The 16217-nt window shown below is 40.5% G+C and overlaps 1 protein-coding gene across 1 annotated transcript in view; it reads left to right on the forward strand.

The window, feature by feature from the left end:
• The window catches only part of plxna2 (plexin A2), a 418092-nt gene that overhangs the window by 375769 nt on the left and 26106 nt on the right, over window positions 1-16217 (forward strand). Inside the window, exons 24-27 of the mRNA XM_055223276.1 lie at window positions 6154-6220; window positions 7362-7508; window positions 10095-10254; window positions 13222-13325. Of these exons, the coding sequence (XP_055079251.1) occupies window positions 6154-6220; window positions 7362-7508; window positions 10095-10254; window positions 13222-13325 (478 nt within the window). The remainder of the gene's footprint in view (window positions 1-6153; window positions 6221-7361; window positions 7509-10094; window positions 10255-13221; window positions 13326-16217) is intronic.

Here is a 16217-nt window from a genome sequence, read left to right on the forward strand (position 1 = left end):
GAGAGTCCACGAAAACTGTTTCTTCTGTGGCGAAAGTAGCTCAGTTGGTGGAGCGTTTGTTCACCGATCTGAAGATTGGCCTTTCGAATCACGCTTTCGACATAAACATCATTGGTTGAGCGGTCAGATCCACAGACCCACAGGTTGGCGATGCGATTCCAGCTCCCATAGATGAATGCTGTGGTTGTGTACTTGGGGAATGCACTTAACCCACCTCGCCCCCAGTGTCTGCGTACACTGGTGTATGAATGTGCGTGTGAATGGGTGAGCGGTTTCCTTGACGTAAAGCGCTTTGAGTGCCTTGAAGATGGAAAAAAATCCGTAAAATGGCACAGATAACAGGAAGTCGAAACTCATGCAAAGTGATGAAACTTTAGGACTAGCCGTGGCAATTGACAATCAAAATATTCTGGTCATAAGTCTTTAAAAATGGCGCATGTACCAAGAAAACTAAGACCCATGCATGAGTAGTATGTTGAATTAAAGGCGATTTAGATTAATTTTGAAAAAAAACAAGCTTTAATCGACCCCACATGTCGTTCTTTGTTATAAACTGACTAAAACTACAAATTCCGCCATTCACAGAGGTTGACAAGATGGCGGCTTGTAAGGAGCAACACCATTTTGCATCTGCCCCTAATAAAAACCATGGATGCTTACACTTCTGCGCCCCATTAATGAAACCACTTCTTCTAATACAACAATTTTCTCAATGGGGCATTTCTCATGTTTGTTTTGTCAGCCTGTTTGCTTTATTACTCCAACTTTTGATTCTTAACGACCGCCCACACAACACATTCAAAGACCAGCCCCTCCATCCTCTTCCCTAACAACGCTCTTTTAATGGGATCGCACTACATTACTCCCATCACCTTGAGACGTTTCCACCTCAAATCATTCTCCCTTCTTTCTCCTCAGCGTTTTTCCTAATGAGATTTCCGCCCATGCACAACCGCGTACAACATTATTAACAGGGCTTCCATTGTGTTTGGCAATACAAGACATTCCACTGGCTGCTAATCTAGGAACCCCATCCCTTCCCGACTAAACTACCCCCCTTCCCCACCTCAATCAACCAATGAGGGCTTCAGAAAGATGCATGGCCTAGCTTAAATGCTACACAGGCTAATGAAATCTTGATGCCCATTAGTAAAACTCAATTAAGGAAGAAGGAAGCGGAGGATAAGAGTAGCAAAGTGTATCCCGCTAACCCACTCCCCCTCTACGATTTTTAAAGAAAGGATATTAAGAACTGCCCTTACAAAAATGAGCTCTGGGGACTTTGGGGACTTTGCTAAGCTTATTAAAATGCCTAATGCCTTTCATTAACTTTCAACTGACTTAAAGTCCCACCGTGTAACTTTTTTGGTTGAAAAATACAGCAAATAAACGGACGTATGGATGTTTTTATCGCACTAAAACAGAGATAAATAGGCAGACTGAAGACTAGCGTATTTGCAGATTAAAATGTTCTTCTTTGCTTTGTCCGCTTTGGGTCTCTTGGAGCATGCTATACAATGTGTGAGTAAATATACTGATTGCAAATGAAGGATTTAAATGAATATAAATCAATAAATATATGAATCAATAATCAGCTTTTTAAAATTTCCACATTTGTACCTTTCTAACATGACCCCAAAACCAATGAGTGTACCCTCTGTCATGCCAACAAACTGTGTATATAAACTGACATAGCTAACCCGCTAGCCCCCGCATTCCAAATAGGAAGGGCTGGCTCCAATTCACTTTCTATTAAAAAACTGCCGCCCCTCTCTCTGTAACTGCTGCGGTCAGGCTTGTAATTTTGGTCTTAAAATGTTCGTATTAACCAGCGCTACATGATTCTGGCATTTTTATTTAGCTATTTTGTCTGTAAATCAAATCAGGCACCTTCTTCCCCGAGGTCTCTCTAATGGAAAGCTATGGGTGATGTCACACTCACATAGTCGACTTTTTATATAGTGTATGGGCTTGTCTATAAACCCAAAACACACAATAGGTTAAATAATACATTTTAGGTAGTCCTGACCAAGACTAGCCCAAAATTAACTATTAAACCTAGAAAATTTTACTATTGTTGTGTTTAAATTAAGTTCAGCATATGTGAATTTACCTTTTGAATATATTTTTGTGAAATGATGCTATCTTCCGTATCTAACATCATCGAGGGACATCACCGTATTTGAGAATCCACAAAAAATCCAATGCATGTGTTCATTTGCATGGGAATAACTTCAGGATTTTGAGTTGCATCCCATTTTTTATTTATTTTTTCTTCACAAATATTTGAAGTCTTGAGTATTCCCCTCGCTCTGTTGATTCTCTTGAAGTAACGGAGATAGGGAAAACTCACTACACCCCCTGCTGGTCTATCTGACTACACATATTCTGTCATGCCGCTTTGATTTCACAGAGAGTTACCAATACACATGCTATCAGCTTGTTCAAAACACACCAAATAACACACACGAGTCAATATAACCGAAAAACTAAAGTATGTATGTGGTAACTATAGACTTGGTTTAAAAAAATATGCAAGTAGGGTTGTCCAAAGTATCAAAAATCAGATATTAATTGATACTAAAACTAGTAACAAAACTAGATAATCATTTGAGCAAGTATCGGTACTAAAAAGTCACATTCACAGGACAGAAATGAACCTTTCCTGAACAGTTTTAGAATGATCTTGAGGCATAGGTTAGTTAACAGCTTAAGATTTTTTGTAAATATGGAGAAAATCACTTCACGCCTATTCGTTTCAGTATGTGGAAGTGCATCTGAAATTCAAACTTGATTATTGACATTCTATCTGATGTTTTTTTGTGTATTAAAGTCTTTGTTAAGCAATTTTGTCCAATTTCTTCATAGTGTTGGTTTGGTCCATTTGCAGTAGAACCACATGATCTAGCGTGTCTAGTGTTTTCATTTCATTTCCTTTTTATTGTCCATAGTCCATACGTATTAGCTGATGCCTTTGTCCATGTAGGGAAACTTATCCCCCGCAACCATTCCGTGCAAACTTTAGGGTTCAATTTCACTTTCACACCTCCCCAAAACTACCCACGTCCCAGACATTACATGATTGAAATAAAACGATTCTTGTACCACTTTTGTCCACTCCGTCCCAGTCTTTGGCCCTTTGCATCTGTGTAATGAGGGTTCACATCACTCACACGTCTCACAGTCTAAAATAGCCTTTTGTCTGCACCTCTGGCTCTACCCATCCCACTGGGACTTCTTCCGCTGCCAGCCCTCCAATAGGACTCGACACAATTATCTCTGTAATAGTCATAATCTCCCTTTAGGTCCATTCTGAGTCTGAATAGGTAGGCTGTAATCACTTGGCACTATTTCGCTATGAATCTGCAGCCTTTGCTTGTCTTTAATACCTGATGTCTTTTGATTCTTGCTAAGCCTGTCCATCAAATCCGGCCAAATAATCGTTATAATTCCCTGCAACATGAAAGGTGATTAGTAGCGTGTTGTTGGTTAGGTTGGAAGTGAAAAGAGAGTGTAAACCGTAGAAATGTATCGATCTCGACTCACATGACGATGGGTTTGTTAAAATCATATCTGGAGCAGGAGTTTAGTGGAGGTAATGGTAAATGGTCACATATTTATATAGCGTTTTACATCAAGGAACCACTCACCCATTCACACGCACACTTTTACGGCAAGTGTGTTAACTGTCTTGCCCAAGGACACAACGATGCTTTACCGATGATGTTTATATCGAGTGTAGGATTCAAGCTGGCAGCCTTCGGATCAGCGGACAATCACGCTAAGCTACCGTCGCAACGTTCTACCGGCTACTACATTTTGCCGTGTAATGGGGGAGGTGTAAGAGGAGTAAGAGGTGGTTCGGCGTTACCTGGTTGTGTTCATTCATGGTTCAAAATCGACACACTCCCTTTAAACAAAAACTGACTCATTGCAAAAGGAAACGTGGAGTTTGCATGTTCTCTGCTCTGGTTTCCCACTAAAAACACATACAACAGGCTTCCCTCTGGGGCCTGGGCTCCCCTGACAAAAATATTCCAAGTCACGGTGGGAATTTTCTGGTTAAGGAATAAATAAAAAATTGTTTGATGGGGCGCAGAGTAGACTGAAGTGTGTTTCTGTATGTGTGCTACTGCATTACACGGGAGAGGGGGAGTTTGTTTTTCACAGTGCTTCAAGTGATTTCTATTATCTTTATTTTTATTATTTTGTGCGATAAGACTTTTGCCATTCAAAGTCATACGCGTATCAACTCAATAGAAACAGGATTAATTAGTTAAGTTAGTTCCCTGGTTGTAGGTGCGTTTTTCAGTTTAACTTCCACTGTTCAAGAATAGGCGTACTGCTGTGTACATCCATGCATCCATTCATTTTCTTCCGCTTATCTGGAGCCGGGTCGCGGGCGCAGCAGTCTAAGCAGGGACTCCCAGACTTCCCTCACCCAAGACACGTCCTCCAGCTCCTCTATTGCGTTCCCATGATCTTAAACCAGCACAAGTGTAAGGATCATATTGCAAGAAAACCCAAGTTGTTTTCTGCATCTTCCATCTTATCTTGTGCTGTCCTACACCTCAGGCCCTGATCCAGAAGATCTCCAGAAGAACTCCTCTTTCATGTATCATTCACGTTCATTAAGCATTCCCACCTGGCTGTGTGTTTGTGTCTTCCCCTGCACACCTGAGTTGTGTCCTCTGCTCCTCTGCTCCTCTGCCTCCACTCTAATGACCCTGGGCTATAGTCGGATTGTGCAGCGGGATGGGGAAGATGGGAAAAGTATGTCCTCCTGTGTGCTCAGAAGTGGAAGAGGAGGCAGGAGGTCACGTCGCTCTTGTGTGTGTTTTCACGGCCAATCGACTCCTTCAGCCACGCTAAATATGACTGACTGTTAGGCAGAGAGGAGAGGGAGCACTGTAAAAACGGATATGGTTTAAATTATTTGAATTCACAGTCTGGATTTTTAAACTATATTATTATTTAGCATGTTTAGATATCTGATATGCTTGAAAGGTGTATTATGTAACTTCTCTAGCCAGGGGTCCACCACCTGCTTGTCTCCAGGGAGATGTTATTGCTTTAGTTGCAGTGTTCCACAGTTTGCCGTTAAACTCTAGCTTGTCTTTTCATGAAAATACTTTGAAAATCATGTATTCTTAGATCGAACACAGAACTTTGGTTTGGTTTGGTGGCATCAACTGCTTAGAAAAGATAGAAAAGTTACATTGTACACCTTTAAAGAGTTGCTAGCCTCTCGCCTTATTCCAGAAGTTGCCGTGGGCGCCGCCATAGTCATCCAAGGTATATTATTTTGGATGGGGCTGCCGATCTTGAGAGTTCTATAGGGACTACAGAGCCGTTTTAAAGCCTCTCAGAGAATCGGTGCAATGTTGACTTGTTGTTGCACATGAACATAGAACATTTTACGCAAATCAACCTACAGTACTTTATACAGATTGTAGCTGCAAACATTTTCCCAAATTCTCCACTGAAATGAATAGGATTCCCGCTTAACCGGAAATGCCAAAGAAATCACAGTTTAGTCGCAGGTGAAATAAGATCAATAGACTCACCCTCATCTGATCCTGCCAATGTCAAATTACTATTTTGTTCCAACTGTTTTACACCCAATTGAAAATACTTTTGTTAAAACCAGCTTTAAATATATTCAAACATGTTGCATAAACTCGAGCAGTCTATTAAATATATCACAACATACATAAATATTTCAATCCGAAGCAGTCAAAACTCCAAACTCGATTTCAAGTCATTTAAACCCGTGTAGAGACTCTTTTTTTGCAGTGAAACGGGGGAGGTGTGAAAGGGGTGAGATGGTCCGGTGTTACCTGACTGTGACCGCTCTCATCTCAAACAGCTGAGGACTGTCACTGCAGCTGACGTCCTGCTGTGTTCAACCATTCGTGAATCCACACACTGTATAATGTCCCCCGCTCGTATACTCTCCTATAGGCAGGGCTGACGCACACTCAAGCACATCGTTTACATGATCACAGATGGCAGACATGTCCCTTCACTGTGACCACATAGTTCGAGGCGATGCCACATGGAGAAATGCCTACATACAGTATAAACATGAGGAATTATGAACATGATCCGAAAATAAGCGTTTGAGTTTTGTATTTTGTATTTTTTTCGCAGGACGGAGTCGGTTGCGGAGAAGATGCTCACCAACTGGTTTGCTTTCCTCCTTCACAAGTTCCTCAAGGCAAGTTCGACACACAACACGGCAGATTGGTACACAGTGTGAAGATCTGATTATGAAAATTCTAATTGTTTCCACAAAAGATAATGAAAATCATCTGATTAATTTTACAGTCTGTATAATAACTTACCAGAGCTTCCAGTGTTTAAGCTGCTCCAGGCTTTAGCACTGGAATCCAATATAAACTGAAACTGAAAAACTCAAATGTAGATGATAAACAGTAACATTGAAACTAGTTTATGCCACTAACACAACAATTCGAAAGTAGAATTATTCCCCCAAAAAGATACTCTGAACTACTAGTGTACAATATGGTTAAAAAAACACTAATGGCAATAAATAAATTTGTTCATATCTAGAAAGAGTCATAGAAGTTCAACCCTTCCCCAGCTTGAATCTAATCATAGAACAGTAAAAATAACAAAAAGTTCCCAACTAGTACTAAAAAACTAGTATCAGATAACAATTTTGAAGTTGTAATCAAGGACAAAATATTAAATGTTGCACAAAATCAAAGAATGGACCACAAAATAGGCTGGATTTAATCGTATATGAGAAAGCAGTACAACAAACCCAAAAGGTCACATTCATTAAAGGTCCTATATTGCACAACATTAACTCTTGTGAGCTTTAAGGTATGTTATAATGCTTTTACCTCCTGAAAAACATACTTGGAGTTGTGTTTTGTTTGATTCAGACATGTTTTACTAACCGCTTATCATTAGTCTGTCTACATCTCCAAAGCTCAAAATGCTCTGTTCCACCTTGTGATGTCATAAAGTGGTAGTTCTCAAGTTAACAGCTACATTTTAGCTTTTGTTCAGTAGAGATTCCAGGGCTGAAATCCTCCAAATGATTCTAATGGAGGTGTATGGAGTTTAAAAACACTTCCTGCATGATATGACATCACAAGGTGGAACAGAGTGTTTTCTGTTTGAGAGAAGAAGAACTCAGCCTAAATCTGCAGGGTTTGTGTGTTAAACATATGTGAATGAAACAAAACACAACACCAGGTATGTTTATAAGTCGAAGTTAAAGTATGGCATTTGAAAGTAAATGTACTTCTGTAAATGTAACTGAGTTCTGAAGACACAATGTGCTGAGGAAATGAGTTTGTGTGTGTGTGTGTGTGTGTGTGTCTCAGGACTGTGCTGGGGAGCCTCTCTTCATGCTGTACTGCGCCATCAAGCAGCAGATGGAGAAGGGGCCGATCGACGCCATCACCGGAGAAGCCCGCTACTCCCTGAGCGAAGACAAGCTCATCCGCCAGCAAATCGAATACAAGACACTGGTACAGACACTACAAAACACACAAGAAAACACACAAGAAAACACACAGGACTGGGCACTGATATCGCAATACAACACAGAGCGGAATATCAAAATAAACATTACTAGTGACTATCAAAGGTGCTGTACCTGATTTTTGCTGTCTTAAACATGAGAAAAACAGACCTAGGCTGTGTCTGAATGTCCACCCCAGCCCCTCGCCCCTCATTCACTACACAGTCTATATAGTGCCTTTACTCCCAGAGCAATTTGATAAACTCAAATACAACTTGATTTTGGTAATAAATAATGATTAGATTCGACTGGCACATGAGTATTTATGGACTAATAATAACAATACGAGTTTTTGTCAAACTGGATATCATGTAAACTGATTGGATTCTTCATCATTTTTATCTGAGATGTGGAAATTATCCCTCTTTTAGCAGCTCGAGCTAAGGTAAGCAACTAACGCTAGCAACCTTACACCATAATGGTTTATTTAAGAGTGATTTATTCATAATCAACAGTCAATTGTGCAATAACCTGCACTTCTATCTGCTTTCATTCAGTCGTGTCCAGTTAAAGACCTATCGCTGCGCTTTTGTTTTTCCGACACTTGCAGTGCATTGTGGTCTAAATTGACTGGTCTAGTGGCCACTGGTGCCCACTTCTTTTCAAGGTGCATTGTGGGAAATTTTGAGTGCACTTCTTTTTCACCAACTGGAAATTCAGGCACCACTAAAAATGGCGTGACCCCTAAATATTGCTTTAACTAGGGAATAATAGTTCATTTTAAACGATTTTTCAGAGGTCCAAAAGTATTCATTTTTTCCCTAATGTGTTCATAGTGTCCGAATTATTCACCATGATGAGTTTATAAGTGCTTTTCATAACTTTCAAAGGCCAGAGCAGAGTTTTGCCATCACAACAACAACTAGCATTATAACAGTGCGCTTTGTAGTTATCTAACAATAATACGCTTTATTATTATAGCTGTAGAATTCTGCTGACTGCATTGATATTTGGAATCATATTGCTGAGTTTTTAGCAGTTCAAAGTGTCACGTTGCAAAAATTTCAAACTCAATTTCGATACTAAAGAATAGGCTCGACACTCGATGCTGATTTTGAACCCGGATGATCATTTTAAAAGTTCTGTTTTAGACAATATTGCTTTCTAAACAAAATAATAGTACTTGCTTATTATACCATTTGCATTAGCCCTGATCAAACTCATGATGAAACTGTTCAGGAAAGGTCAGCTTTTATCTAGTTATGTAATTTCAGTATCAATCAATGAGTAGTAGTAGTTTTTACACCAGTTTTAGTATCGATTAGTATCTGATTTTTGATACTTTTGACGACTGTAGTCCAGTTTCCCCAACTCCAGGTACGTGGCGTCTGTAATGAAAGTAATGACTACTTACAACTTATTATGAAGTCTTTCCACAGTTCTCGTAGTTCACTGTTATTTTTTTGTGAAATACTCCCAAAAACCTCAAAGCCGCGTGTGGTGTCATTTAGTGGAATACAATTAAGTAAATGATCCTGCGGTCTCCATTGTTGGTCCAACTTCAGGCGGGAGGCAGAGCAGAGGAGCCATAGCCGTACACCAGTCTGTATTGAAACCCTGAGATATGACGACGCTCTGATTACGCTGCCTGCGTCTCTGGCTCATTACGCGCTAATGCCCCGACAGAGCTGGAAATTGGTGTCCCGCCGAAGGTGTGAAATTAGATTTGGGGAGAGCCAGAGAGCGGAAATGGTTTCAGCGAGCTCCTGCCATGCTCCTGGGAGACGCTAATGAGAGCGGACTAAAACTGGACCCAAGTTTTGGTTCTAACACAGAGATTAGTGATCTTTTGTAGCTTTTGATAAGAAGATGACATCAAATTACCACACCACATTTCATTTGAGGCATGCTTCTACTTGGAATTTAGTACAGTAGGCAGTGAATAGCTGAGTTGTACACACATTATTCTGACGGCTGTTATCCAGAAATAGCTCAGACCCGCACATTCTATTCATAATAATATTCAACTCACCTAATAATGATGCACTGGATTTATATAGTGCCTCCCAAAATGCTTTACATTGCATTATTCATTCACTCCACACTCTACTTTGTAACAACTGCCTTGGGGTAGACTGACAGACGTAAGGCTACCAATCTGCACCACCGCCTCCTCCAACCACTAACAATCATATACTACATTCATATTAATAAGGTGGGTTTGCACAAGAACCAACACTGGCGCCCCACTGTGGTACCTGACATTCCCAGCGGTCTCCCAACCAAGTACTAGCCAGGCCCAACCCTGCTTAGCTTTAGAAATCAGATGAGGTTGTATGGACAAGCTTACATTTAAATACAAGTTTAGTGTAGCCTAGTCGGTCAAGTATTCCTTCTTCTCTGATACAATGAGAAAGAAGCTATGAATGTGAAAAAGTTCTTATATCACTCTGAAATAGCTTTATATCATGAATAATTCTATGTCGCCCAGCCCTGATAAAATGTACAGACTTCCTATAAATAAATTAAAGACAATGCAGAGATTGATGTATAAATGTCTAAATATATGTTGTACCTTCTCTCCTTTGTGCAGATTCTGAATTGTGTGAATCCGGACAATGAGAACAGCCCTGAGATCCCGGTGAAAGTGTTGAACTGTGACACCATCACTCAGGTCAAAGAGAAGATACTGGATGCAGTCTACAAGAACATGCCATACTCCCAGAGGCCGCGTGCTGTCGACATGGACCTGGGTAACACACACGCTTTAAAACATGGATTTAATTACTACTTATGAAGTTCACATTCTGAGTTTAATTTAGCTGTGTCTATATACACGATAATGACCTTTGAAACTCAAAAACATTTCCAGAGATTATATTTTTAGAAACAGCTCTTACCCCGGGTTCAGACTGCACACGGTGCAGCTCCGGTGCATTGACATCAGAAATTAAAGTAAGGATAGGAGCTCAGAGTGCTGTGGTGGGGTGGTGCTGGCAGATTCTTTCCGTTATTCCATAGTTACCATGTGAACACATATGCTTGTGGGTGCAGCTTGACAGCAACAGCCCAGCAGAGCACCGCTCTGAATGTAAGTGCCACACTGCAACAAAACCCTGACCCTGACCAAGTGCAATCTGAGTGAGGTGTTAAGGTTCCTTGACTGCAAAGCGTCTATAGTCCTTTACAAACAGCGCGCCTGACTGATCTCTGATTGCTGTCCCCGGCTCTTCTCCTGCTGCAGTACGTACATGTCAATAAAGTCTGTGGTACTTCTGTATTTAACATTTGAACAGAAGAGGAGTGAGTCCGTGTGCTGCAGAGGGTGGAGGGACTGGTGGATGATGGCGTATCATCGCACCGTCAGTCAATGCAAAACTATCACTGAAATAAGCACGGATATATGTGGTGGAGCGCAAGGAGCTTAATGCACCGCATGCTCCATCGACACAAGTGATGGCCGCACAGTCAGTCATCTTACACTCTGCTCTAGGGCCTGGGTGGTGACACCTCTGGGTGGGAAAAATGGGGCCACTGTCTACATTCTAGTGCTCCTCATCTGAGCAGACTGATGTCACTCTGGACATGCATGTTTGTAAAGGGCTCATCTGTTACAGCCATGTTGGACATTTCAAGGTTTTCAAGTAACAAAAAAGACGGTCAGAAAGTACACATTTGGTATCTGCTCCCTATTATGAAAATGTTCCTATCCTCTCTACCACTCCTCAATATCTCACTCTCCCTCCTTTTTTTCCTCCTTCTATACTTCATCCCTTCCACATAATTGAGTGTTTGCTTGTCTCTGCTTGTTCCGCCACTTTGGCGTTTCTATCCTTGAGGCCCCTGGATACCCCATGCATGGTCATCTACCCAGTGAACAGAGTAACAAAGCCAGTCAACAGCCTGGCAATCAATAATCACTCCCAGCATGCACACTGCCAAAGCCGTCCACATCTCCACTCCTTTATTACAATTCATTACCTTCAATCGCAAGACACCAACCCGAAGGCTACAACACCACCCTGCGTGACTCCCTCCACCTGCTCCCTCCTACCTTTTCTCAAATTGAAAGGTTGTGATTTTCTCATAGTTGGCCTTTTTATCTTGTCTCCCTCTCTCCACTTACCCGCTGCGTATGCTAATGGCGCGCAATTTCGCACCGCACAAGTACCAATTAAAGTTCACCGCGCGTCCGCATATACTTCTTGAAATTGTTCGTGTGTAATCTTTAATTGAGATGCGCGTCAATCGAAGACAGCGTGACGAAGAGACACGAAACGCCAATGTGCGCGTTGATATGTGCTTGTCTGGGTAATGGTAGCGTAGAGGGCGCATTCGAAAAGGGTGCAGGGTAAGATGCTGTTTTAGCACCCTGAAAGGAAAATCAGGCTTGAAAGAGGAGAAAGTAGGAAGTGGAGGGGGTAGGAGAGGAAAGGGGCAGGCAATTTGGATCCAGTGAGGTAACTTGTTCTGAAAGATAGAAGATTGTGGAGTAGTATCTTGGGAGGACTCAAAGCACATGTAGTGGGGTTGGGGCTGTGTGTAACTAAATCACTTTGTAAATGTAATAAATAGTTTAAATGGGAAAAACAGAGCGGAATTCATAGTACTGAAGTTATGACAAAAATCACTCAAGTATGACATCAGCTTCTGGTTGAGTTCACAAGCTGTTAAACTAGCTAGAAAAATTCATTTTGAATAGAAATCTGTACATGGGACAAATGTAATTCATGTCGCTCACTTTATTTGGTTTTGTGTGACAGATGGGCACTAAATTGTCAGTCTGCATAATTACATAATAGTCACTGTCGGGATTTAAAAACTGATTTCAAATTGGATGTTAATGTAATTTGAAGGACAAAACATCAAATAATGCAAAAAAGATGGTATTTTCAAAAGATAGACACAAAAATCAGACGAAATAAATTATATCTGATGGAGAGGCGTAAGAAACACAAGTGTTCACATCCTTTAGGGTTCACATAAAGCTTTTGTCAAATGTAAACTTTTACTCAAGTAAGAGTACTGTTAGGTGAATAAAAACTTACAGTATTTTCCGGACAATAAGTCACACTTTTTTTCATAGTTTGGCCAGGGGTGCGACTTATACTCAAATGTATGTTTTTTTTTTCGTCATTATTATGCATTTTTTGACTGGTGCGACTTATACTCCAGAAAATACGGTACTCAAGTAAGAATAAAAGTATGCTGTTTGGAAAGTAGTAAACGTCTGGAGATGGGTCCCCACGTGCTACTTTACGGTTGCCCTCTGCCCATAGTTCAAATGCAGAAGATGATAAAGTAACCTTGCATCATTGAGGGTTATGGAGATCATTTTATCATTTCTTTTTTGTTGATTAATCTATATCTATTTATGAATATGTCAGTCCCATTGAAATTGGTAGTAGTATTGTCAGGGGAGTGCTACATATTTTGAAGCATTATTGGCAATAAGGGAAAAAAGAGCTCACAGAGGAACTACTGGACACTTTGCCAAAATCCTGTCAAATGTAGCCACAGCTGCCCTGGGACATATTTACAAATACATAGCTGCAGTTCTAAAAGCCTAAAAATATTTACTATGGCACACAGTTTCACACCGCACAAGTATCACAGTGTCAGATATTTCGTTTTTCAATACTTCATGTTATAAGTATAAGTATGCAACAGTTATTGCTATATCCTGCGTACTCATCTCATAAAAGCTGTTTGTTTCACAGAGTGGCGTCAGGGGAGAATGGCCCGTGTAGTTCTGCAGGACGAGGACATCACCACCAAGATCGAAAACGACTGGAAACGCCTCAACACGCTAATGCACTACCAGGTACGGCCCCAGACTGAGGCCTCACTTCAGCCTCACTCTTATTATGGAAACAGCGCACACACCTTGTCAAACTTTGATATTTGCAGCACTTGACTTTTAGGCAGCCAATTTTCACATCCTCATTTGCATGTTTCGGTTCGTTGTAATCCTGAAGTCACTGAAGAGAGGACAATTACTGTACAGGTGGCAGCAGATATGAACTTTTCGACATTTTTCACCGGCTCCCCTGAGAGATGAGGTTGTTCTGTTCTTAAGGACAGCGTTTTTTGTCAATTTTTTTTTTTGTGACTACTAAGCTGGTATCAATTAGTCCCGCTGTGCCTGTCTACCATCTTGTCATGTGCATATCCCTCCCTTTACAATCTTATAATGAGGTAAAGTCAGGTAAGGCAAGGCTGATCTAGTCCAGGTTTAGTTAAGGTTTTCGCTCCAGTTTTGGTGATGTGGTTGACAAGTAGTATAAGTATCGAGGGCTTTGAAATCTGTATACATGTGTACTTAAATGGTTCAGTCCTTGTTTGGTCCTGTTTTGAGACTAGTTTAGTCCTGATGTAGACTTGGTTTGGTCCTGTTCTAGTTCTGGTTTAGTCATTTTTTTGTGAAATGATGAGTACGTAGTAATGTCACTATCATTTCTAGCTGCATCCATCCATACTTTAATGGTTTAGCTCTGGTTTGGTGCTGCTTTGGTGCAGATAAAGACTTATTTGGGTCCTGATCTAGTCCAGGTTTCTTGTGGATTTAGTTCATGGGTTTCAGCTTCCAGGAGTGTTTTAAATTGTTATCACTATGGCAACGATCCTAATTTTTCATCATCCTGAAACCCTTGAATACACATCTGTCGCTTCATCCTTTTGCTAAATCAACAGCATGGTTAAGTTAAAATATGGGTTCATTTCAGTAAAGGTTGGGTAAGATAAGGTAAGGCAAAAGTTAGCATCAGTCATCAGGAATGTAAGTTAATACAAGCGAATGCCGTCTGAAGACCCAACTGGTTGCTTCACTCTACCCTTATAGGACATTCTGAATATCTTTTTAGCATGCAAATCAGAAAGAAAAATGCGAAGCAAAAAGGTGGCATTGGAGGATAAAAATAAACGGCATATTGAGCAGACCGCTATCTCCGCAGGTCGTGAGCAAAACCGATGGAGCTTCTCATTAACAGCCAAAAGGAACCATCTGTTCAAATGTGACAGACTCAAGAATCAAAAGGTGGAGATTCCTAAAATATAAAACGGGGACAAAACCAGATAAATGAACGTCTCCGAACATCTCTGCTTCATTAGATCGAAATGATAAAAAGTTTAGACTTGTGGTACTGACCCATATTGAATGGTCTGGCGTTTGTACTCAAAATCCCTGCAGAATGGTCAGTCAAAATGAAAAAAAGTGTGATTTAGTATTGTAAATATGATTGCCACATTTAAAAAAATAATGAATTAAATGTACTAGCTAGCTAATTGGCACGAAAATATTGTGATGCTTCATTTTTATGCTTACAAATTTTGAAGTTAAATGGTCACATGGTAAATTTACCGCTTTTCCACCTTCAAGGAAGCACTTACCCATTCGCACACACGTTCATACGCCAATGTACCCAGACGCTAAGGTTTAGGCGGGCTAAGTGTCTTGCCCAAGGACACTATGACAGCATTCATCTGTGGAAGCTGGAATATCACACCACCAACCTGTGGGTCAGTGAATCTGTCTCAACTGAGTACCTGATTTTCACTCTTAAAACCATGAAAAACAACATTTTTGCAGTGCTGTTCCTCGCTTCCTTTATGCAGTCCGAGCATCCTAACCGTGCACTCCCTGATTTTTGAACAATAAGCATTTTTAAAATAAATCAATGGACTTATTTTGACCCCAAGAGCTGCTTTGACAGTATACCCGGGACTTTTACATTACTTTTATCATGTCTATGCTAGCTAGACGTTTTATTCATCTTAAACATCGCTGGTCACACTGTTTTCCCAAGTTATTCGTTAGTGGAGTGCAAAGTCATCGCACCACCTTCAAACTACTTTATTTGGGCCAGGAACAAGTTTGTGCTTTTTTGCTGAAAATTGGACCTTACCTCTTCCCTCCCTCTGCCCTGTCCCCGCAGAGAAAACCAAATAACAAAACCAAGAAATCATTACATGCAATATGTCACCGCGTCCTTCACAGACCCGGTAACATTTCTGCTTTTTCCGGTCTTTGTACTCTTCTGAAACTGCACCATTTTTCCTGCTACTTTTTCCTCACACAATTCTTATTTTTGTCCAGCGGGGCTAGTTTCGCGCTTTATTCCTCTGTTTTCTCTCTCTGTATAGACTTTAATCGTCCATGAAGCAATGTTCCATGTTTGTCCCTGCTCCATAATAGGCTGCAGAGTTGTTTTTTTTAACCAAGTATCTAAAAGTTCTACTAAAATAAGAGTAACGTTACTTCAAAATAATATTACTTAAGTAAGAGTAACTTAAAGAATAACTGTTGAGACGTAACATTTGATTTATAAGTGGTTCGGTGCACAACGGGGCCCGGCTACGTCACTGTTAGCGTCACTACTTCCTGTCCAAGTTTATCTCTATGAGGCGTTTGCAGAGTTACGCTAAAATGAATAAATATTTTAAAATAAGACAGTGGGCAATAACTTAAAGGTGCATGTTTCTGACTTCAGCGGAGGACACTTTTGTTTATAAAGGTGTTTGTGCTTCAATGCTAACACTAATGCTAATTTTGAGGCTTGACAAATATTAGTATAACACCACAAACTGAAGTAATCTACATATTAAAACAATCGGGTAATCTTTTTATGAATCTATTTTGATTTTAACAGGTTATATTTTATGCTTTTGGCTTTTAATATGAGTTAGCATTAGCTTTGAGAAGCAATAAACAAGCTAG

Source organism: Periophthalmus magnuspinnatus, chromosome 7 (assembly GCF_009829125.3).
Source record: "Periophthalmus magnuspinnatus isolate fPerMag1 chromosome 7, fPerMag1.2.pri, whole genome shotgun sequence".
In the NCBI taxonomy this organism is placed as follows: Eukaryota; Metazoa; Chordata; class Actinopteri; order Gobiiformes; family Gobiidae; genus Periophthalmus; species Periophthalmus magnuspinnatus.